This window comes from Platalea leucorodia (genome assembly GCF_965183815.1).
Source record: "Platalea leucorodia genome assembly, chromosome: 12".
NCBI classification, from domain to species: Eukaryota; Metazoa; Chordata; class Aves; order Pelecaniformes; family Threskiornithidae; genus Platalea; species Platalea leucorodia.
Window position 1 is genome coordinate 10,587,656 of NC_138834.1, and position 25,442 is coordinate 10,613,097.

Below are 25,442 nucleotides of genomic sequence, written 5' to 3' on the forward strand. Positions count from 1 at the left end.
GCTTGTGATCAATAGTATTGTTGAGCAGCTGCTATTTTTGAGGTTGCAAAATGGCTTTCAAACACGGTTCTAAACAAGATTCTTACAAAACTTAGAAACATTTCTTTCTTGTTCACAGCTGATGATTTCTGGCCGATGTAGTTTGTGGACAAGCAGGGTTTTTCTTTTTTTGGGGTCTCAGTACAACTTCCATCTTTTCATGTGAAGTGGGTGAGGTAATAGTTCTGTGAAATGCTTTGACAAGATCCTTCCAGCCAATTCTGAGTTATTTGAGTAGAGAGAAGAAACATAACAAGCACAAAAATAGTCTGTATTTGGTTTAGTTTTGTTTTGTCTTGAAACAAAACTGCTGTTTTTGCTACAGCAGAAGAAAGTGAAGCTGAATGTTTTTAAGTGCAGCCTGAATTTCTTGGGGAAAAGAGAAACCATCAATGTTTACATTAAAAAAGCTGGCTTTAATTCTGAAATGAGCATCTGTTGGACAAAGGAATGCAGACCATGTGCAATGGATGCTTTGAGAACTGTGCTCTGCATGTGCATCAAGGCTACAGCCTTGATCTTACAAACATTCTCAGGGATATTTTTTCCCCTTTTATACACAGAAAAATTATTTGCACAAAGATGTAATCTGTCTTTTTCCAATTTTTTCTCTGTAGTACAGCTTCCAGTTACTTTCAGCCACCCCACTCTGAACTTGTGAAGCTGAGTTACTGTCTCTTGCTCTCTTCCCTCTACCAGCAGTAGCTGTCCTTCCTTGATTCTTGATAATAAACTGGGTGCAGCTGTCCCCAATAGCTGGGAAACTAGTCTAGTGGATGATTGAATGTTTTGGGTGTACCAATAAAATAGAAGGAGATTAGTGGCTTAGTGCAGTAGCTGACAAAGTAGGCTCTGTTAGAGGACAGAGCAGCAGCCTATGCAGACACTCACAAACAGGAGAGGAATAACTAGACCTAGCTGTCGTACTCTTAAGCGTAAGAGTTACTTGATTGGCTCCTTTCTCATGCTGCTCTGAACACTTGTGTTTCATGCATTTTGATTCTCAGCCAAAGTCTTCAGAACCCTTGACATCAGGGGATACTAATTAATTTGCCTTTAAAATAAATACCATTTTGGCACTCACAATGGACTTGTGGAAAGCCATGACGGATGGGTAACAATGGAGGAAAAACTGACATGAGTTAATCTGGAGTATCTTTGATTCAAATGGAAGTATCCTAAGACACTGAGGAGAGCTGTTTAGGAAGCTTTCCCAGGTATGCTTGTTACCAAGCAATAGAACAACTAAGGGAGAGTGCTTTGAAAGCGAGGAGTGGAGTATTATGAAAGGCGATCATTCCTGCCAGTCAGTGAACAGAAATAGGTAGCAGGCCTGACCGGCAGAAGAATTGTCCTCGGACAATTTGGTAGCAGAATTACTACCAAATGAAAGGGCTTTACATACAGATTTTGCAGGTTTTATTCCCACTGATCTGAGTGTGTTTTGCTGTAGACTAAGAATGAAGCTTTTATTTTTAGAAATGCTCTGTGAAGTCTGATTTGTTTTTTAGTTTTACTTTTGCATAGTTTGAAGAGGAGTAGCAGCACCCAGAGCATCATGGTTAGCAAAAGTCTGGCAGTGTGCAAAAGCTACTGAGGAATCAGGTAAATTCTTTCTTAGACAAGAAAGCTTGAGAGAGAATATGCGTCTGGGAACGTAGGGACAGTGATTGGATTTGGCCTTTGGCCAGCAAGCCTTGTAGACGCATAGGATCGCTGGGTTGGATTCAAGTACTTCAGCTAGTTTTTAGCTCTTCAAAAGACATCTGTCTTAAAAATAGTTCGATCAGTGTTCTCAGAAGCCCAGTCAAATACTAGGAAGAATCTGTTTTAAAGTCTCAATGAAATCTGTCACTGTCCTCTGGACAGATTAAGTAGAGTACTTTGTAAGCAGGATGATAGACCAGTCAGTTGGTAATTTCTACATGTTTTAGCCAGAAACAACAGGTAGGTATCAACAATGTGGATATGGTATCTCTGCCATACGCTACTCTTGTTCAATTTGCTCACACTCCTGTCATCTCATTCCTGTCCCCTGTACCATTTCCATCTGCTTGTCAGTACCTTGCTTATTTTGTATCAACCAGCCTCTATACTAGGATTTTTCTTGTGGCTCAGAATAAGCTATGTGAATTTATCACGTTGGTGACATTTTGTAACAGAACACTTCTCTTGTCTTGTTATTCCCCTCTCTGGTATATAGTTTAGCAGATTGTTTTTCTGGATTTGTTGGCCAGAGAAGTTACGCAGTCTCCACACTTGAAGGTTTTCAACATCTGACTGGATAAAGCCCTGAGCAGCCTGGTCTGATGTCATAGTTGACCCTGCCTTGACCAGGAGGTTGGATTTGTGGGGTGCTTTCCCACCCACGTTATTTTCTGATTCTACGATTTGGCCTTTCAAAAAAAGGCTGGAAGGCAGTTTCAGGGTAAATTAAGCTATCTACTCAGATGCTTTAGTCTTCGAGGCCCACATCCTGCAATCAATAGCTCTAGTGGTTGCTAGAACCCAAATAACTGTTTCAATTAGTTTGCTGAGTTAAACAGCAGAAATTACAGACTTAATAAATTGGCTAGGTACAAAGAGCTCGAAAGACAGGACTCTGACATGAGATTGTTCAGAAAGCCAAAGAAACTTGTATGTGAATAATATAACTACAAAGTTGAAATAACAGAAGGTTCAGAAAATGTAGCAAGGCCAACTTTTTTTGAATGTGCAGATTTTTAGTCTTCTTCATTATGAGGTTTAACTTATTATTGTATTAATATATGCACTGGCACATAATGCGGTTAAGTTAAAGCTGCTGTTCAGAAATAACGTTTGCTTATCCTTAGTACTGGTCAGAAAAAAAAAAGCAGCTTAAGTCAAATGTTTAATTCAGGTTTAACTCTGTGGAATACTTAAGTGAAGGTCTATGCTAGAAGAGAACAATTGGTGCTTGAATCAATTCCACATTCATGTTCCTTTACTCTTCTCTCCGTTGTCCAAAAGAGAGGTAGTTTTCCTGAAACATGCCTTTTGAGTAGACTATTCTTTTGTTCTAGCTGAACCAGGGCTCAGAGGACCCTCTGAAGAGACCAGTGGTGTATGTGAAGGGTGCTGATGCTGTCAAGCTAATGAACATAGTTAACAAGCAGAAAGTGGCACGAGCAAGGATTCAGCATCGCCCCCCACGGGTGAGACTTTAAGAAACTTTATCTAGGTATTACACTGCTGTTACTTCATGCAGTGCTTTCTAACTACGCTGAGTGTGAAGATGTTTTGATGCTCCCCATGAGCATTAATACATATGAAATTCCGTTGACCTAAATAAACTGAGCAACTGCACTGTGAACAAGCAGCTACACTTGATGTAAGTATAGAATCCACAACGTGGCATCTGCTGTCTTTCATGAGGATTCTTTTGAATATATAAATGGCTAAAAAATTTATATAATAGAAGTTTTCCCTTTTCTTAATTAAATAACTTTATTATTGCACACTCCTTGTATTGTAAGGTAGTGTGCCCTGTGTTAGCTAATAATTCTGTGTGATATTTTAAACGGGTGAATTATTTGATATCTGATATTTGTAATTGTAATATAAAATAGTTTTTCTAGAGGTTTTTTAACACTCTACGTGTAGTTTATAGAAGAAGAACAAAGCTAGAGTTCATCCATGTCCCAGTTACCACTTTGGTTTTGTTGTATTTTTATGGAATTCTTCTGTTAAGAAATGTATTTGAGAAGTGGGTCATTTGATGAAAATTCAAATGTTGATTTTCACTCACTTAAGTATACAAGCAAACCAATAATTCATGAAAATTTCTGTTAGTGTCATTCACTCAGTTAAAAAACATGGGTTTTGTGGGATCGGTTCAGACACTGTAAATCTGACATCTCGTGACTGGCATTCCATATATTTCATTCACTTGCAGTGACATACGAAACCCAGGTTTTGTGTCATGGTATCCTAGTTAATGAACTAGGTGAACAATGTGTACTTTGACTTTTGCCCTTGTGACGGTATACATTTGACAATGACCACTGAGAAAGTAGAGAAGAGAAAGGAACAATAGATTGGAGTATGATCTAAAGGAAGGAAAAATAATATTTCTCTTTTAATTTTTAAGCAACCCACCGAGTACTTTGATATGGGAATTTTCCTGGCCTTCTTTGTGGTTGTGTCTCTTGTTTGCCTCATTCTTCTTGTCAAGATCAAACTGAAACAGCGACGTAGTCAGGTAAGAGCAGTAATGGGATATTCACTGAATGCTGAAAGTTAGCTTCTCTTACGTTGTCCTAGAACTTGCTCCCTACTTTTGGAAATGCCAGACACTGACTTAGAATAGCCATCTTTGTGGAAAGGGTTTTATCCATTGATGTAGGCCTTTGGAAAAATTCGGAAATATCTTTAAAGGAGATCTACATTGACGTGTGATGTTCATTCAGTTAAATCCTGAGATCAAAAGAGTATGGAAGCAGTCCATTTAGCCACTGGGAAGGAAGAACATTTCTCTTTGTTCAGAGGTTGATTATCAGTAACACTGGTGTACTTCTAAAGAAGTCCAAGTTCTTGTTGCTGTATTGTGGAAAGAATACCAAGACTGAAAATAAATTGCAGCTCCTTTCAATAGAATAACATCTATTGATTCTTAATGGGAGAGGTTTGCAAGGTGAAAAGTTTGGTTAGGAGAAATTCTAGGTGAGATGCTTTGAGTTTGTCTTGTCAAACATGAAAGGGAAAGCAAATGGAAGCTAATGGACTCTGAAGTTTGTCGTTGTAAACTGTCCAGTATATACACGTAAAAGGAATGCAAAGCACTGTAGATGCTTAGGATTCTTGCTTTGGACATATTGAGTAGGAATCCAAAGATGTTATGGGCCAACAGCAGTGTTAAAAGTGTTACAAAGGGGGATGATAAATTCTACAGTAAAATGAAAACAACTCACTGCCTTCCTAAACTTCTACTATTGATTAAATTCAGGGGGAGGGAGAAATGATACAGCTAATTTAGTAACATTTCATTTTAATCCCTCTCTTAAGTATTGCTTACGGTAATATGGTGGTAAGAGCATAATGGGGCCAGTATTGACAGTTCAAAAAACGTTCCTGACCAAGTCTTATATGTTGCCTTGAATAGTTGCTGCCTATTAATTGAGCAGTTGCAGTGTATCCCAATTGTCAGTACCTTCACCCTGTTTCGATTCAAAGTAGCTTATAATTCTCACTACTGCATGTAGCATGCATTCTTTTCATGACGCTTCTGATCTAAATTCTGATTAGCCTTCTCTCTGCTTAATTTATGAAATTGTACATTAGTCTGGGCCTGACATGATTTGGTAAGATACATTAATTTGATATGGTGGTGTTTCTCTGCTGCTATGCTATAGTCCCTTATGCAGCAGCGTTGCCTTTTTTTTTCTTTTTTCTTTTTTTTTTTTTTCTTTCTTCTGTTGTAGAATTCCATGAACAGGCTTGCAGTGCAAGCACTGGAAAAAATGGAGACCAGGAAGTTTAAGTCCAAAAGTAAGGGACACCGGGAAGGTAGCTGTGGAGCACTGGACACACTCAGTAGCAGCTCCACCTCTGACTGTGCCATCTGCTTGGAGAAGTACATTGATGGGGAGGTAAAGGATGAATGGTTTCTTCAGCACAGGCTGAGAATGTAGCTGGTTTATTTTAGCACTGTGGTACATGGCTGGCTGTTGGGTACATCGTGTACTGAGGTTGTGCCGCTTGCCAGATTGATCGCATTGAGTAGCCAACTCAAGCCTCAGCTGCATTCTGCAGCTTCCAAAGAAATCTCAAGGACTTTTCCCCATACTACAAAGTGAGAGGTGAGGAATCTCATTCTGCAAGTTGCTGCTTCCATCAAGTCGCTTTTCTGAGGAAGAACTCGTAAAGAAGTCAGGGTTACCTCAGCATTTAGTTCTCTGGGTATTTTTAACAAGTTGTGTGCTAAGGTGATGATGCATGTGAGCTCTGTTGGACATAAGGGATACATTTCATGTTTTGATTCTCAAGCTTTGATGGCACCTTGTCTTTAAAATGTCGGGCACACAGCACTGCTGGGAAAGAGGAGGAGAAGGAGGGATGTCGAAAGGTTCAGGAACCGTTTTTTTGACTCCTCAGTTACCATCGCTGCATTGATGTCAGTGCTTGCCTTCTGTGGCACAGTTCTACCCAGAGGAAGCAATGAAAGGATGAAATACCTTAGAGTAGAGGCAGTCAATAATCACAGCTTTAAACTTCCATATAAAAAATTATTTGAGGACATTTTATTTTGAAGTTATTCAAAAAAGATTCATCATTTTTAAGGCAATAGGAAATACCAGCTGCAGTATTTGAGTGCTACAAGCTACGAACAGAAAGTTAATGAAGTTAGCTGATGGGAAATTATTCAGAGTAGCAAGGATGAAGGCAGACAAGAACTTCAGAAGTGCTGTGCAAAACTGACTGGACAGGAAATTCATGCCTGAACTTCAGCATGAAGTGATATACATAGGGAAGAGCGTTACATGTATTAGTGATGGGTTGTGAGGTGAGCATTGCTGTTCAGGAGCAAGACCTTGAAGCTGTCTTAGATAGCTTTGTGAAAGCAGATTGGTGCTTTGTGGCAGTCAGGCAAATCAGATATTAGAAATGAGAAGGGGCAGTCTACAGAACTGAACAGAAAACATAATTACACCACTGTGTAAGTTCAGTAATGCTCTCACATTGAATACTATGTGCACTTCTGATCTCATTTCACAAAAGATACGTTGAAAATGAAGGTGCTTCAGAAAAGGGCAGTCACAAAGTGATCAAAATTTGGAATGGTTTCTGTACAAAAAAATAGGACTGAGTGGGCTAGCACTTTAGTCATAGATTACTTGGGGGTGGAGGGAGTACAAAATCATGAATTGAGAGCATGAACAGGAATCAGACGTTCATTTTTTTCCAATACAAGATTGGGTGTAATTGGGTGTAAACTGCTAGTACCCAATCTGAATCAAAATGTGGTGTTTCTCCACCAGCAGATAGTAGCCCTGTGGAACTTCTTGCCAAAGCATGTTACAAATTCAAAACCTGCGCTCATGGGGAGATTTGAGCAGTACTTGGAAGAAAGATCTGTTGCGGGTTTCTGAACTGATAGATATCCAGCAGGCTCAGGAAATCCTGTAAACAGATAACAGCTGAAGGATGAAAGTGCTGGGCAAGGGAAAAAGTATCATATACGCTGTGTTGTTTTTGCTTTTCTCTGAGTATTTTCCATTGCTAGTAGTTGTAGGCAAGATGCGTCATTAAATAGACTCCTGATATTTTTTTTTTAAGGTTCATTTAGTGTATTAAGGAAAACTTTAATGATGGGCTCCTTCAAGGTGTTAGGTCATAGGGACAAAGCAAAAAGTGTCCTAAAGTAAAGTAGTGTGTCTGCATGGAGTTCTAACATGCCTGCAGACTATTCTTTTAGTGATAGCTGATCACTAGCTGTTGTGCTTTTGGCTGTGTTGGAACAGGTGGCATTTTTTTCCTTCTTATCACTTCGAGACTAGGAATTGATCCGTTTAGTAGCTAGGTTGAAAAAACTAGGAATGAGCTGTGAAAAATTCACTCATTAGGAAGGAGTACTTTTTCATGTTCCTTCATCTGTTCCTGTAGGAACTGCGTGTCATTCCCTGCACTCACCGATTTCACAAGAAATGTGTGGATCCTTGGCTACTGCAGCATCATACCTGCCCTCACTGCCGCCATAACATCATAGGTAAGTGCTGCAGTATGGATGCTCAGTTGGGTCATACATTTTGGGCTTAACAGCTTACAAGATGAAACAGAAATTGTGTCTGTAAATCTTCATAGAGCCCATAGTCTTTATTGTAACGCAACCCTAGAAATACTTTTAGGATTAAGTTCTTTGAAAATGACTGCATGCCCTGGAATAATAGGTCACATTTTTAGTTTTCCCTCGTTCTGGGTGCAATGCCCAGAAGAGGGCAGCGTTGGTCAGTGTCTGAACGCAAGGAGGACAGATAGCTGTAATAGATGGGTATGTTTTCTCTTGGTAACGATAAAGAAAAGACAATGTATTATTTTTTATTTTTCCATGGTGTTGTAGCTTGGAATGTGGTTTCCTTTACTTACCCTCTCACCCTTCCATTTCCTCTGTCTTGAAAAAGTTTTCTATTAATACACATTTACGTAAAATAATGTACACATTGAGTGAAAATTCAAACAATGACTTGCTCTGAACCTGCAAGACCAGGAATGCTGTGTAAGCAAAAGGTTTTGCATATATGAGAACAGTATCTGAAATCGCTTAACTTCTTTTCCTTTTTAAGCAAATACAATTGAGTGTTTCAAAGGCTTCCAGGCAGATGCTCTTGACTTATTTTGTTTGTTTTGTTATTTTTCCTTTTGTGTAAAAAGTTGGTGCATTTTTAAAAAAATCTGTTGTGTATGTAATGTAACTAAATTCGGAATACAATATCCTCCTTTCTTGCATGAAGTATATTCCTTTTTATTCCCTCCTACTTCTACTTCTCCACTCTCATTTCTCTCATTCAGAACAGAAGAAGGGAAATGCAGGTCCAGTCTGTCTGGAATCCATCAACCCAGCACGCAGCCGGCAGCAGAGGGTGATTCTGCCTGTCCATTACCCAGGCCGAGTGCACAGAGCAAACCAGATAACAGCATATCCCACTCGGACAAGCATGGACCCTCACGGAAACCCTATCACAGTACTTACAGTTGAGCGACACGGCGAGCAGAGCCTCTACCAAGCCCAGTCCCCAGCCTATATCCGAAGTTACCAGCCTATTCATTTGGACCATGCTTTAAACACGCATCACTGTAGCCTGGAACACAGGGCTTACTCTCCAGCTCACAACTTCCGAAGACCCAAGTTTGGCGGACGCAACTTTTCCAAAACAGCATGCTTTTCCCAATATGAGACCATGTATCAGCACTACTACTTCCAAGGCCTTAGTTACCCTGAGCAAGATGGACAGCCTCCAGCTGGCATTTCCTCAAAGGGTCCTTCCCGTGCCTTTCAGCCTGGTAGCAGCATGCTTTTCCCTCCTGTGGTACATGTAGTGCCCTCATCCCGCTTGGAGAGCGGCAGTACTTCCAGCTTTAGCTGCTATCATGGTCATCGTTCAGTGTGCAGTGGATATTTGGCTGACTGCCCTGGGAGTGACAGCAGCAGCAGCAGTTCTGGTCAGTGCCACTGCTCCTCTAGTGATTCCATGGTTGACTGCACTGAGGTCAGCAACCAGGGGGTTTATGGGAGCTGCTCCACCTTTCGCAGCTCTTTGAGCAGTGACTATGACCCATACATTTACCGCAGTAAGAGCCCTTGCCGAGTGGGTGAGGTTGGTGGTGCAAACAGGGGTGCAATTGTTCTCTTGGAGGGCCCCCACCAGGACGAGCTTCCAGCTCATGGTCACAGTCTGGTGGGTGCTGACTGCCGGCCTGTGCCAGCTTCTTCCTCAGGGGACCAACTGTCTAATTGCAGCATGGATATGAACTATAGCAGTAATTCCTCACTAGAGCACAGGGATCCAAATGGCACTACCTCAGAGGGAGGACATGAGGCCACTCCTGGTGCTGCCTTGGATGTTAAAAGGAACTGGAAGAATCCAGAGATAGCAGGGCCGCTTATGGAGCAAGCATGCGCATGCTGCTTTGAACTCCAGCACTCTGCCCTGGAGCCTAGCAATGGGACAGCTGACTGTAGTGCACTCTTCCTTAGCTCTCCGCTGTGGGGGACATGTGGCCCAGGAATAGAACCACAGTCAGGGAACACCCCGGGCTTGTACAGTATTAACTCAGACCACTTGCATAGGACAGATGGGGTAAAATATGAGGGGTTGCCCTGCTGCTTCTATGAAGAGAAGCAGGTAGCCTGTAGTAGCAACAGTGGCAGTGGAGGTGGTGGCTGCTATACAGAAGACTATGCAGTGAATGTGCAGTACACGCTTCCTGATGACACCTTGCCAAGCTGCTGTAAGGGTGTATGTGATCTGGGTCAACGCATTCCCATAATTCCTGAAGACAGAGACTGTGAGCTGATCCTACCTACAGAGTGCCAAGGGACCCACACAGGAGGCTGTAGTTCCTGGGATGGGACACCTGAGCTAGATACTTATCTGCACTGCCAAGGTATAGGAGAGGTACAGGGCGAGAGGGAGGTGTGCTACGAGGCAACATCATTCCTGCGGCAGAACTACTCTCAGGAGGAGGAAACCAGAATGCTCTTTCCCAGTCCCACTCTGAACTCCCAGAAGCTGATGACGACCACAAAGGCCACAGGTAATATGTGCACTTTTTCTGATTACTCTCTACCTTTCTGTCCTACTGTATGAAATGCTGCCAGCTTTCCAGGTGCCTGCAGCCATAAAGGTTACTGCCATCCTTTGCAGAAGAGCAGGTTATTGACTAATCGTTCACCCAAAAGTGTTATTCTCTTGTTACCTGTGCTCATTTGGTCATAGCTAGAGGAAGAGAAGATGATAGTTTACTGTCTAACGCTGTAAGAGCTTTCATACTCATCCTTTGTGGGGAGGGGAAAAAGTGACTGCCAGTACCAGGCCCCCATTAGAGCTCCTGCAGCCAGGGACACTGTGCCAGTTGTGGCAGCTGTGGCAAGCTGCCGAAGCAGGCAAGGCTGGAGTGCTGGGAGGGGACAGATAAGCTGAAGGATAAAAAAAAAAGAGTGAAAAACTTGGAACTGCTATAGAAGAATATGTGGGAAAGTCTCTGCTGGGGACATACACAAGGGAAAAAAAGAATTACTCGCAGAATGACGGGGGTATTCTTTACCTGCCTTGCCAGGGCTGTTTTTAAGAGTGTTCATAGCATTATAGGGTACCCTAGGTTGGAAGGAACCTCAGGCTGTCATCTAGTCCAACCTCCTGCTCAGAGCAGGGCCAGCTCTGAGATCAGACCAAGTTAGTCAGTTTGTCGGATTAGACCAAGGTTATTCAGTCAGGCCATGACAACCTCCAGGGACGCAGAGTGCACTCCCTCTCTGGGCCCTTGTTCCCGTGCTTGAGTGCCAGCATGGTGAAAAGATTTTCCTTCTATCCAGTCTGAACATCTCATGTTTCAACTTAAGCTCCTTACCTCTTATCCAAAATGCATCACTCTCAAGACCCTGGCTCCATCGTTGTGACAGCCTCCATGTAGGTATGGCAAAGCTGCTAGGGAGTGCCCCCAAAGCCTTCTCTTCTGCAGGCTGAACAAGCCCCAGTCCCTCATCTCACAGGGTGAGTGCTCCAGCCCTCTGAGCATCTTGGCTCTCTGCTGAACTCACTCCAGTCAGTCGATGTCTTGTTCTGGGGACCCCAAAACTGCATGCAGTATTCTAGATGAAATGTTCCTTAGTTTTCTTTATCCTTCAGGTGCTGGATCTCATCCCTTGGAGAGAAGCCAAATCGGTGAATAGACCTGTCCAGATGATCCCGGATGGAGAAGCGGAGCTTATCAGAGACTCCAAATTCTCATGGACTTAATATTTTTTTAAGCTTTGACAAACACACAAAAGTGGTAATGTGGAGAAGTCCCCCCCCCACTTCCTCTTCCTCTGTGTCCACATCAGCTTGATTGTCTCCTTTCTCCCTCTTGCCTGAAGCCTTCAGGCCTCCATTTGTGTGCAAAGCCCATGTGGGACATGGTGTGGAGCATTTCTGAACTCTAGTGCCATTTCTATATTAATGACAAAGTGTTATTTATATTTTCTTTTTAGAAGTGACCGTGTCAGCTCTTGCTGAGAGGTAACACGGTGTGTTAAATAAGCCAGGCTATGTGTAGATGCTGTTATCTCCTACTTAAAGGAGTCCAGCCTTCAATAAGCTCAGGGCTACACCTGCCTTAGAAACCAGATAGCACCTTGAAATATAGTAGTCCAGAGGGATACAGCTGCTGAATGGATGCTCAGATACCGACTAATCCTAGTAGCAAATCCTAGTAGCCAGCAAGTTATATAAGTGATTTTGAGGGAGGTGAAGCATTGGACTGTCTCCTTTCTCCTTTCCCCTCATCCCCCTTTCATGCTGCTCTGATGATTTGGCCAGGAAGGGTCTCCTGCCATTATGACTAGTTTTAACAGAGTGGGGGTAGGGAAACTGGTAGCTCAGAATGTTCTCATCCTCACTTCCTGCTAAACCGTGGACCTCACTGTATCTTCTGACTGGTCAAGAATGCTGGGGACCCCTCCCTCAAACAGATGCTAGAAGAAAGTGCTTAGAAAGGGTAATACCTTTGTAGGTGATGAACCTTGCCTTCCATAGGAAGTTTTTCAGGTACCTGTAGCCCCTGTTAGGGCTGTGAGGAATGCTGGCATATGCAGGAAAACAGAGCTTGCAGAGTGCTTGCAGCTTGGCTGGCTCATTTTGGAAAAAGGTCAGAAGGTGTCTTGTTTCCTTACAGACTGCAAGCATGCCTAAGAGGAGCAGTGCTTGTCACCTTTTGTGCATGTGGGAAAGTGAGGGACTTGGTTTAATCATTCTTTTCTTCTTTGCTGTGGTTGATGTAGCTTCCATAGATGGATCTGTTTTAAAGGTTTCTTCGGCCCAGCCAGTTGTGCTTCATTTTTGTCTTGTGTACAGAGTGCTCTCTGTACCCCATTAGCCTGGGCACATACTTTTGTTCTTGTTCTTGTACTAGTGGGGATGTTTGTTATCATGAGATAATATATGTCGTCACTTCTGATAGCAATTGTTTCCTGTGGAAACAGCGGCTTCTGAGTCAGAGGCTACCATAGCATGGTTTAAATTGCCTGTCATGCTGCATGTGCCTGAGGACACAGTGTCATCCTGTCTGATGTATTCACAGCAGGAATTCTCCTAAAGGGAAACTAATTATTTAATGCCCACAGTGCCAGTCTTCTGCAAAGATTTGTCTGAAGTTCGGTACACTTTGGAAATACTTAAAAGAAAGACATGAAAAAGAGATGTACATTTCATGTTACATTTTCTGCCAAAGTAATGTCCTTGACAGCACTGGGCTAATTGTGAGAACCAGCAAAGTTAACTTCTTTGTTTGCTTTATAGTCCCAAATGAAATATTTTAAAAGAAGCAAACATCTATGAAATAACAAATACATTCATCTGTTTACTTTGACTTTCTGTACTCAGTAAGTTAGGAAAAAATATTTCTATTTAAAGGAATTCACATTAAATCTTTTTAAATGAACAAACACCAAAATCCAGCTGTTCAGAGAATGAATACAAGGCAATATCTGGGTATAAGATTAAAAGAAAAATTCCAATAAACACATTTTCTGTGTATAAAGTTTATTGAAAACATATTCATTCTCTGAATGACTGAAGTAAGTGGTATGTGTTGGGAGAATAAACTCTAAAGCTTTGGGTTTTTTGTTTGTGTTTGTTTCTTTAAGTCTTACCTTTTTCCTTCCTCCACTCAAAGGAGATGCATTGTAGAAGCTATGGTATACTACCTTGGTTATTCTGCTTGGTGTTTTGTGAGGCACTGTCTAAGGCCACCTGAGATGCATTGTACTCTATAACTGCACAGCATGTTGTGGTAAAATGTGGTTATGAAAAAAGAAATTTGAATATTCTGGCTCATGGTGTTCCTGGATGTACTGGTCTCATTCACATGTTGTGGAAATCTCTGTCAGTACAACAGTCTCTGCAGGCCTTACCACAGAGGTACCTTACACTTGGTTTCTGTGTTTGCTTTTATATTCAACATTTAGTTAATTCCCTGCTACCTGTACATCCATACAGACTTACAGGCTAGCTGGCTGTGATAGATGGTTTTTATAACAAAATGCCTTTCTACTACTTACATGAACAGTTGTCATTGTGTTTGGCTCATGAGGCACTATTTAAAATGTTTTTAATTAAAGTTATAGCACTTAAAATTGTTTTGTATAAAATTTGCTGTAAAGATTTGTAATATGGTCAAAGGGCTCTTTCTCCTTCATTACCATTTTTAAAAATGTTTTAAAAGCTAGAAAACATCTTGTATATATTCTGTATATGTATAGCAGCACATTTCATTTATGGAAATATGTTCTCAGAATATTTATTTACTAATATATTTATCTTAAGCCATGTCTTATGTTGAGAGTGTGTGACATTATTGTAATAATCATTGAAAATCACTAACATGAGGCTCTGTAAATACATGATAATTGCACACAAAGATTTTACAGTACTTGCCGACCAAAAATGATTTAAGAAAAGTTGTAGTTACTTGCAGTTTTGTAAGAAAGTGTACAATGTCTGTATTAAAAAAAAAGGCAAAACCACACAAAAATACAGTTTTATTGCATAAACATGTGGAAGTTGTCCTTCTTGTTTTGGGGGAAAGGACATGGATAGCTGTGCTCCTCCAACTATAGTCCTAGATATACTGAGATGAACAGTAATAAACAACAATATTTTTTCCTTTTTTTAAATAATAGGTAGGTGGATGTGTATATACATACACATACAGTCCTAAGAAAAATGCTCGTGGTAAAAAGTTCAGAAGTGTTTTTTTCTGCAGGCCACCCATAATGTTCTGTCTCAGGACCATTCAGCTTTCAGAAAGTGCCACAGTTGAATATCCACCAGAAATCAGCTTTTTTTTACCTAGTATTATGCACAGTGTAAGTCCAGTACTTGGCAGTTTTAGCTGCCTTCCTAATACTGTCTCCAGGTAGTCTCACACAGTATGTGTGTTACATGAGGGCTGCCCATTGCTTCAGCATCCCTGGGCACACCTGGCTGATGTTGCTCTTGAAGAGGGGGGAGCTAGATATATTGATTGCAGGAAAACAAAGATTACAGAGGAAGGAAGGCACAGAAGGAAAAGTGAAGCGTTAGGAAAGTAGTGCACCAGAGTATGCTGTGGAGGAGATGGGGTGAAGAGCTCTGCCAAGGGGAAACGCAAGGAAATGCAGTGAAGCTGACTGCAGCGTGGCAGTCCATGACTAACAGGACAGCACCTGGGCCTTTATGCAGTATGCAGGTTATTTGGGGGGGGGACAGGGACGGTACGTCTTACAAGCCCCTCGAGCCGCCAGGCACATGAGGAGTGACGCATCTGCTGGAAGGCATCCTCCTTTATGTTTGGAACCTGCCTGTTCTTTGTATCGGGGGAACTTAATTCCAGTTTAATTTCAGGTAAAAGTGGTTTATTGTCCTGAAATAAAACTGTTTTGAGACCGGAGCCAGCATGATATAGTTGGACGCAACTGGATAAATCATAGCTTGAACAGTCAAGCTAGATGCAAGTCCTTATCCTGGATCATGAAATCACTGGTCCCACTGAAGTGAAAAGCAGTGCTGTGCTACTCTCTTTTTGTCGGCAGAGGGCATAATCTGACCAAAGGTGTCTATGCAGCAAACGAGAGGGGCTTGTAGGTATGTGGACAGCAACCTGCGTGCCTGCGTGTGTGTGTACGTATGTATTTATGTAATATATGTTTATGTGTTATTGTGTAAACAGTTTGCCTCCTTACAGTATTTATTTCCCATACAGTGATACACACACACACACACACACACACACACTCCTTTCTAGTCTTCTCCTCCAGTTTATTCCTTCTCCCAAAGATTTTCACCTGGTAATCCCCTGGACTCCGCCACCCCCCCACCCGCCACCCCCCCCCCCCCCATGTTCAAGTGCACTGTAATTCAGTCATCTCAGAATTCAGCCAAGAAATGAGCCTTACTTAGCTCTAACTCCGTGTTTCTTGTGTGAAAACTCCATGTGTGGGATGTCAGACTGTTGAACTGAAGAGTATCATTTTGCATGACACTCTTTCTAGCATGAGGATCAGTTACCATCCTCATCTCAGGCACTACAGGAAAGCCTGGTCTGTGTGAGGAGACAGGCACAGTAATGGAAGAGTGACAGGCAGGAGGGAGTTAAGCAGCACCAGCAAGTGCTTCCCAATCAAAGTATGTGCCCTTTTTTTTGATTGATGAACAGAATCTTGGCAATTGCCAATGATTATAGATATGCATTTTATTTGGAAATTAGTTCATTAGACAATTGTTCTTAAAAATAGCATAAAACTTGCCGTATGTGTGTGGCTGATATGCCTGTGTTGACAGGTCACATCTGAGTCTCCTTCCCTCCCTCCGTCCCCACAGTTTGCTATTGCTGACTAGTGTTTTGTTTTCTCATTTCTTTTTCTGAAGAAAACCATGAGGTGATTGTGCTTCTAAGAACAGGACATAGCTTTACCCTTGCTGTCCTGCAAAATAATCAGTGAGCCCCTACTCTGTCTCTTTGGGAAAGACAGTTGTGGGCTGTTGACTGAACTTGAATGTGCTCAGCTGTGTGTGTGTCTGTCTGTCTGTCTGTCTGGGGGGGGTATTCTATCTCTCTTTTGTTGTGGCTTCTTTTTTAATGACTAAATGTAAACATTTTCTATCAAAAATGAGTATTTTGATATTTGGCAAGGGGAGGTTCTTTACACTGTTGAGGTTCAATATTTAAGGAGCAAATTTGTGGCAAAATGAGAGTCCTGTGGGCACCATAAACCTGCATAGAACCTCCATATGGTAAAACAAGAAAAGCAGGAGCAGACGATTCTTAATGAGGTTGTACATTGTGGTAACACTTGGTGTTTCTGTAACACTATCTCATTTTTGCTGTAGCAATATTGGGTGCATCTGTCAAATCCTATGACAGCTGTTGGGTAACATTGGTTGTTACTTGTGTAGTGTGAAGAGAAAAGTGTCCTTAAAAGGATGGCTGTGTTCGTACTGTGTGGAGCCAGCCCAGCCTAAGTCTTTGGCCAAGGAGAAAACAGCATACCTGAAACCAGGTATTTTATCTTGCAATGGAAGTGCTGTGCTCCTGTGACTTAAATGCTTCACAGAAAAGTGTCTCTTTCAGGGTAAAGAATACATTTCTCTCATGGGGAATGAAACTGTTGCTTAGGAAACAACAAAAAAAGGCAACAGTTTCCAGAATAAACAGAAGTGTAAGAGGATTCTCATAACCTGAATGGCAAGAAAGGAGAGCAGAGTAACCTCCCCTGTGTAAGGGGAGGCCAATCCCCTGTGACAGTAGTGTTTCCAAAAGAAAACGAGAGTTTGAGTAATGACATGAAAAGCTGGAGACAGTTTTGGTATCTATCTGACACTGGTATTCAGACATTTACATAAATGTAGCTGAAGATTTCTTTGAGATAGCATAGCATTATTTTGGTCAGGAGGAATTCATGAAAGAAAAGATGAACCTCACAAGAAAGTGGAAACAGCATTATATGTTGCTGCAATTCGTAGAGAAAACACTGAAAGAACTGTTATAGTTACTTCTAACAGTTTGAAAACATGTAAACTGAAAACTTCAATTTGCTGTTACCTCAGAAATTGCTTCTCAGAGCGATAACATATTTTCCGCATGTAATCATTCTCAGCATTTTCAGCTCAAATATTCTTTTCTAACTGCCACAGCAGACAATCCTGCTGTAATCTGCTGGTGAACTGCGGCAGTTTCTGCCTCCTTTATTCAGTGCTTGTCTACACTTGAGCGATACTAACTGAACTCCTCCTGCAGAAATTCACTGTATTTATTTTTTTATAATTATTACTTACAGCCATTTGCTGAATGCAGGATGACCATGTATAAACACAGCACATATTTCAGTGGTGAGTCATTTCAAGTTTGATTTATTCTGTTTTCTTGTCAGTCTTATTTGGTTCATGTGATAGCCTTTGGCTTTACAGTAAGTTGTCTTGAGACTGAAATTCAGAATTTCATCCCAAAGCACAGGTGCTCAGTGAAGTTGAGAAAGTATGAGTTGCATGAAGCGTATGTGTGTTAGGGATGTGTTGTTATAGAACAAATGGTATGGTCTGAAGGCAATTATATTTTTCACTCTCAAGATCTCAAGGTAGCAGAACTATAAAGGTTGTTCATAAATGTCTACAATAATATTCAGGTGAAACTATCACTGGACTGTATTTCATTGGAAGGTTGTGAAATAGCATTGCTGCAAGGTATTAAGAACTAGTTGGACAAGTATTTGTCAGGAGTTGTTTTTGTAGTTCACCCTTCCTTTAGGCAAAGTGGTGCACGAGAAAAATCTGTTGGAAGTCCTTCCCACTGCCTGAGAAGGCTTATTAAGCAGAAGATGAAACTGGAAGAGCTAGTCATGCTCATTCAGTGGCAGCCAAGTGTCTGCTGACGTGTTTGGCCCGTAGTCATAGAGGCTGCAGATTCAGTACAGTTTCCAGGGCTATCAGTAAAAAAATCTCCCATTTATACTATTGCCAGGGGAGCTTGGAATACAGAGACTGTAATTCTGCAATACCACTGGGTTGTCTGCATAAGCAATGTGATAAACCTCCTCAACATTGTACTGGCTGTAGAAAATCTGGCAGAAACAAGCCCTAAAAAAGGTTATGTTAATGCTTGATTGAAAAAGCAAATGACATGTTTGATGTTAAAATGGTCCTGCGAGTATAGGCCGATTTGCAGAATCTGATGAACAACCTAATACAATCACAAGCTAGAAATGAGATTCAAAGGAGGAAAGCGCATCTTAAAGCAATTGTTTCTTCAGTATCTATTCTGCCACAAAACTGAGTCTGAGTTACCCTCTTCTCAGTGTTCTTCTATCATATATACCAATGAATTATCTTTGATTTTTTTGCTATGGTTACAGTGTATAGAAAATTTATTTTTCTCAGAGTGTAAACTAACATCTTTTCTTCCTATAAAATGTTAGCAAGATACAAGCATAATATGCTGTATTAAATAATGCATTTCCTATACATATATAAATATATATATTACTATGATAACATATCACACATATTTTTAAATAACACAGTCTCTATTTCCCCCCCAACATAAGAATATTAAGACAAAAGTACATATAAAATCATTTAGTCAACAAACTAAACTAGTTTTAAACGTAGATTTTGAATTAGGGAGGCCACTTGTCCAGCTGGCCTCCTTCCACCTGAGGTCCACACATACAGTAGGCTGCTGTAACGGACATGCTGCATAAAGTAAGGCGGCAGTCTCACAAATTGCTGCAGTGGCAGTGCCAGCGTAAGGACTTACTGCCCCTGCTTCCGGGGCAGCCAACTGGCTTTTTCCTATGGCTTATTGTCCACTTTTAGCTGTGTTAGCTCACCTCTCTGTGCAACCACCCAATAAACAAGATCAGCGAACTCATCTCTGTTAAAAGTAACTCAGGGAAGAAAAAGCGATGGTAATTTTTAACCCGATCAGTTTATTGCACCACCACACAGCCGGTCATACCAACACAACAGAGTGAGGAGGGGGCCAGAGCAGGGGCTGGAATGCATGTATATGAGGAGGCAGCTCCTCATGATGGTTTTGTTGTCAAAACAGTTGCTTTTGAAATTGTGGCCCATGTCACATTTGCAGCCTGTCCAGCCTATTGAGGGAACTGCTAGGTAGGAGGTCAGAAGGCCGTTCAGATACAATTCCAAACAAATTCTTCTTCTGTAGTTATTTTCACTTTGTTGAAGAAAATGCTGTAAACACTAACATCCTGAGGTGTCCTGCCCTCCAGCTGTCAGCACTCAGCTGCTAGTGTCGTAGGGGCATTTCTGTATGCCAAATCATGTGGGATTACAACAGTTGTGCATGTCAGACTTCTTTCTCTCCCCAAACCCTTATAGCAAAGATCATAAAGTGCTGTGTTAATGGATACCATATATGTTGGCCATATACCACCATACCACTGAGGTGTTTGTAGCAGGAATGCGAGTGAACACACCACATTTTGAAAAAATCCACAGCAGAAACCTGCCTGCTCTTTATGGTCTCAGGCCTGTATAGTGAGAAGTGCTATTTAAGGACTCTGTCCATGCATTTCTATCTATTGCTCTGTTTCCTAGTATCAGGGGTATCTAGAATCAGACAATCTGAAAGACTTGGGGGAACGTAACAATTTCCTCTACACTTTTATCAGTGTGTTTACCTGTGCACTGTCCAATACCTTATGCTTAGTCATGTTCATTGCTGCCATGGCCAGCTGATCTGCTATAACTGCTGTTTTTATGGGTCTTTCGTACAGAAATTGGATAAACGTTCCCTAAGAAAGGCCCATGAAATATGATTTTATTATTTAAAAAATAGTTGAGAAGATAAGGGACTGATGCAAAATCTCAGTTTCTAAATTCCCTAGATTTTGCATTAGTAGCATCAGGTTTTTTTGTTGTTGTTTGTAATGGGCTTTCTCTAATTTTCTAGTGAAATTAAATTCCTTACTGAAGAAGAGAAGCTTAACGGTTCTGTATTTTTTCCTTCTGCAGCAGGTAGAAATCAGTCATGGGGCGCTTCTGATGTTTTTTCAGTTTATCATCATTAGCTAACTGCTTTATGAATGTCCCTTTGACTGTATATGTTTAACTGCTCAAGAACATTTGATAAGGCAAGCAAACAAAGCTTCATCACAATGTGCTCATAACTTAACTCTTAAGGATCCAGCTTTACACTCTGGCTCTCTCTTCCTGGTTTTCCATTAGTGAATCACATTAAGCATGCTTAGGAAGCAAACTAGTTTGTTTTGCTACAAATCTGTGAGGTAGAGTCTTTCCCTGCACTGCATGATGCAAAACCTAACTGTTAAAAAGGCAATTTGAAATTTTTTGGGGGGTCTGAAACAGATGATAATGTTTTTTGGTCCAACCTGATGACACATAAGAGATAACCGGCATATTTTACAACTCGTCCTGTCTTGATTTTAGGCGATACTGTAATTATCTTTTCCTGTATTCTTTCCAGCAGCTCATGCAAGAAAGTACTAGATGTTCCCATGATAATCCATTTTTGATATAAACAATTCCTTAATTGCTAGCTTAGTAAAGTCTTTTTTCTATTAAGCGTTTGTTGTGGTATTGTTCAGCTGTCTCTGGCACTCATCTGTGGCACATAAATGGAGCTGGAATGAATTCAATTCAGGTAAAAGAATAGATCTACAATGGCAAGTAAGGCACAGTATTTCATTGTTTAATTCTTAGATGCACTATTTTTTCAAGGAAATCTATAGACCTCATGAAGGGGAGGGAATTATGAGTTGAAACCAGAAGGGCAGATACTATACTGAATTTAAACTCAATGACAATATTTTCTCACTTTTATTTGTTATCTTTTGCAGATACATTTAATAGTTGTTCTCTGACTGCAGGTCTGGTATACGCAGACCATTGCTATATGTTTTAACTGATATTTTTTCCTTTTGTCTTAACCAGAATTACTGTACTTTAATGGCTCTCACTGAATTTCCTCTAACTTAGTTTGAGGAGCTGCTCACTCAGTAAGCTTTTCCAGTCAATTTATCCGACTTCTGTTCTGTCAGTTTTTCCTAAATATCTTGCTGGTCTGGACTTGCTGAGTTTGAAAGACTCACTGTTGATCCCCAGTGGTGGTATGAGAAGTCTGAGCATTGTGGGTGGACAGATATTCTACCAAAGAGAAAATATAGTTAATGCTGTCTGTTGCAATCAAAGAGAAATTATTTCACAGATCAGATCCCCACTAGTGTTTTAGTTCTTTGACAATTAAGGGCATTAATCTTAAAAATGCAGTTCAGTGTTAATTTTGAAGGCAAGGAGACACTTCTTCTTCTCACAGGTAAATGTCAAGGCAACTGTTAGGTATGTGTTCAGATGCACAGCCTGGCATAGGTGAGTTGTTGATAGCAGGCTACAACTTTGTAAATAGTTTAGGCTGCTGAGATCAGTATCTTTAACTCCAGAGTAAGAATTTGTGTTAGTCAGCCTCACTGTGTAAAAATTCAGTGGATTCACAATTTCTCTGGACAATCCTTTAAGAACCCCTAAGCTTACATCCAGAATGAATGCAGGACTTCAGACTGGAGTACAATAGTTTTTCAAAAGATCACTGTGAATATGAACAAAATTATCATAATCATCGGTGAATGATGGGTCAGACATAGTCGTTTAAAAGACTTCATTGCTCTTGCAGACCTTGACCTGGTAAGCATTACTCCATTGAAACTCACATTTGCAGCTGAAACTCCAGAGTGTTTGCCTCCTGAATTTGATTTGATTTTTATTTGTACATCTCTGCTTGTATAAACAGAAAATGTAGAAACCGCAGAGTACTGGGCAACCAGGCTGATGACAGTTTCTCAGTCTTTGACTCCCATTTTACGGTATAGTACCATTTAGACATGTTTACATTAAGGCCAATAAGCTCTGGTTGCTGTGGCTGCTGAACAGGTTATCAGTATCTACCTCTGTCTTCAGCCTTAAGAATAAAGGGACTAAAGTAGCCTGATATAATACAGTGGTACAGGAAAGTAGGATGCAAGAAGTCCTCAACCTGCAGATACTCATTCATACCCCTGCTTTTGGCAGGGGTACAGGACATTTTGAATTTTACAGGTTTTTACATGTATTTAAGTGCATTGGTTTAAAGGCAGTAATTAACAGCACTACAAATTTGATGAGCACCAGGTATTTCAAAGCTATTGCTGCAATTAAAATCTGTTGTCGTTGGTATACCCAAGAGAACAGCAGATAGGCAAAGTCACTCAAAGGCCTTTGGAAATGGACTTTTTGGAAAACAAGTATGATATTGGGAGAAAAAAAGAAGATTATTCCCAAGTCACCTGGATTTTAAGAAGATTGATTCTTGTAAAATAAAAGACACTTCAGTTTCCCACTAGTGGGTTGCAATCATCTTGTTGACTTCGAAGCTTTTTCTTGAAGATTGATATCGATGTGGATGGCTGGTAAAATATAGTCCAGATCTCGCCAGCAGTAGTAACCTCACTGGAATCTTCTGTTTCAGTTGCAGATGGTATCTGATGAGATCTAGGAAACAAGTGTTAATTCACTTCAAGTGTTAAGGTGCTTGGGAAGCTGCTTATTGTTAGTATGTCTGCATTACTGCTACACTGGTAATGCTAGCAGCTTCCACTACATCTGTGACACCTTTTCTTTCTACCTGCTGCACAGTTATGTAGGTTTTTGGAGTGTTTGTTGGTTGTTTCTTGACCAAATGAAAAGTTAGGCATTCTGTTGCTAGAATAGTTGCTACCCTAACGAAAGCAGTGACATTAAGCTAAGGCGGCTCTACATACTCTATTACAAATTGCTATCAATATAAACAAATTTCCTTGTATATTTAAGCCTGTTTGTGGTATGTAAATACAATAGTCAACATTTATGATTTGTTGATAACTCACCCATCATTTCGTTCAATGAGTGTCCATCTAAAGGACTCAAAAATTACTTGGTATAAGTGTAGAGAAATATAGTAATAAAATTATGTTGTTTTTAATTAATAGGCAAAAAAAATATACTGGTTAAGTGTCATACCATAATACAGATTTTCATTTTTGTTATTCCTTTTTGAACCATTTTCAATATTTCAGTAAAAGAAAGTATTAACTAGCCTATATCTAACTTTTTTTTCCCAGTTCCCAGATCTGGGATGAGGTTTTAAATTTTTTCCTGCAAAGTATTATCATAATTTGACCTCTTCCCACCAATACTAGATGTCTGATTACATTTTCCTCTTTGCTATATAGCATCACTCAGTATGAGAAACCTTTTTATTCCTTAAAATACAAATCTTGTCAAAACAAGAGCAAAAGAGACATTCTAGCAGTATATGCTGTCCTGACAGACTGGAAAGTTAAAAAATGTGCTTATTTAGTATCTTTTATGATGATACAAATATGTAATACATAACTTGGTTTTGAATATGACCAATCTAACAGTGTCAGAAGGCAAAGAAATAAAGCGTACCAGGTTTGGTACAGAGCTGAGATGTCAGTTCTCCAGGGACAGTTTTGCTCCATACTCACCTCATGGTTATGTGGAGAAATATCTTTGCTATTATGGCTGTAACACTTAGGATGAGCAGTGCTGTGAGACTATATATTGTCCACTCTGTAAAATAGAAGAGGTGAGGGAGAGAGAGGGAGAGGGAGAGGGAGAGGGAGAGGGAGAGAAGGGAAAGGAGAGAGGAGAGGAGAGGAGAGGAGAGGAGAGGAGAGGAGAGGAGAGGAGAGGAGAGGAGAGGAGAGGAGAGGAGAGGAGAAGAGAGGAGAGGAGAGGAGAGGAGAGGAGAGGAGAGGAGAGGAGAGGAGAGGAGAGGAGAGGGGAGGGGAGGGGAGGGGAGGGGAGGGGAGGGGAGAGGAGGAGGAGCTCTCAGTACATTCATTTACTTACAATTTTTAAAGTAAGAATATTACACAAAAACACATAGCCTTCTGATGATTTATTCAAAACTGTAATTTGAAGATGCCTTAAACATTTAAGTATTTTCTGCAAAGACTGGCAGAAACTGTGTAACTCTCAGTTGGAACTGTTTTTTCCCATGCAGGACTGCTCCCTATAAAATTGAAATTTGGGAAATTCCAAAGCATATACCAGTAATATTATCTAACTAGTATCTAGGAAAGGAATCAAAACTCACTCAGAGGAAAATTTAAAAGCAGACTAAACAACATACCAGAATATATGCTACTAGTAGTAACTCCATGTTTGCAAGGAGATGGCCTAGTTTTATGTCAGTAATTATGTAGGTAATCACTAAGTATGGAGGTTTTTTTCCTTTCTAGAGTCTACTGAGACAGGTGATCAGTACTTGTGTTCTGCTATTTTATTACCTTACACTGAAAGCTCTTGCTCATTGTATTTTAAATTTCAATTTAGTTCTGGTTGCACCAGCAATTCAAGCAGGACTTACTTAAAGAACAGCTTGACCCATTGTAACATTTGATGTATTTAAGAGATTGGGGCTTGAGAGGAGCTGATTTCTAAATTATTAGATAATCTTTTCATGTGGACTTCTATAGTCTTGCAGTGGGAGGCTACAGCATGTCGAGATGGGAAAAGGGATGGCACTAGAATGTAACTCTGACATATTTAGCACACTGAACAGCCTTGCAAAGACCTTGAATTATTAGAACATCTGAATAAAGACTGTCACCTTCAGAAGCCCTGAAGCTCAAAGGAGGAAAAAAAAGAGTTCCCTCCCAACCAATGCCCCTTCCTCAAAGCATTGGCTGCTCATGATGATTTTAACAGTATTTTCATAACTGCATAAAGTCCAAGGGTGCAGTTTCATCTTAGGTTGGTATGCCCAAGCTAGTGCAACACTAGACAGCTTAAATGTAGCTGTGGTAACTCAGAACTAGCCTGGGCCTAGTGCCAGCATATCTGCCCAGAATCCTAGGCATGTTCTGCAACCTGGTTAGTTTGGGTATGTGCAGCTCATGTGCAGTCATGTCCTTATGCTTCAGGTTTGGAATGCAGACAGCTTCAGGACTACAGAACTATTAAGAGTGTCCATAGTCTGATCAAGGCCCAGCTTCAATGATATGTAAAAGCAGATGCCCAGGGTAGTATAAAGATAGGAGAGACCAATAGCGATATTCACAAGAGTGCATTTCCAGTCTTCAATTGTTTACAACTCAACAATTTCCTGAATGAACTGATGTCTTGAAG

General features: G+C 40.7%; 2 protein-coding genes across 3 annotated transcripts in view; one reads left to right on the top strand and one right to left on the bottom strand.

Moving 5' to 3' along the window:
* ZNRF3 (zinc and ring finger 3) overlaps positions 1-11,697 on the top strand; it is a 95,048-nt gene extending 83,351 nt beyond the window's left edge. Inside the window, exons 4-9 of one of the 2 annotated variants that reach the window (XM_082325457.1) lie at positions 3,084-3,215; positions 4,151-4,261; positions 5,481-5,648; positions 7,663-7,765; positions 8,566-10,311; positions 11,403-11,697. In XM_082325457.1, the coding sequence (XP_082181583.1) occupies positions 3,084-3,215; positions 4,151-4,261; positions 5,481-5,648; positions 7,663-7,765; positions 8,566-10,311; positions 11,403-11,446 (2,304 nt within the window). In that variant the 3' untranslated portion in view covers positions 11,447-11,697. The remainder of the gene's footprint in view (positions 1-3,083; positions 3,216-4,150; positions 4,262-5,480; positions 5,649-7,662; positions 7,766-8,565; positions 10,312-11,402) is intronic. The other variant, XM_082325458.1, reaches the window with a different exon arrangement.
* Positions 11,698-22,633: 10,936 nt separating this feature from the next.
* KREMEN1 (kringle containing transmembrane protein 1) overlaps positions 22,634-25,442 on the bottom strand; it is a gene marked incomplete at both ends in the record, with an annotated part of 36,396 nt that continues 33,587 nt past the window's right edge. Inside the window, 2 exons of the mRNA XM_082325479.1 lie at positions 22,634-22,796; positions 23,795-23,879. Of these exons, the coding sequence (XP_082181605.1) occupies positions 22,634-22,796; positions 23,795-23,879 (248 nt within the window). The remainder of the gene's footprint in view (positions 22,797-23,794; positions 23,880-25,442) is intronic.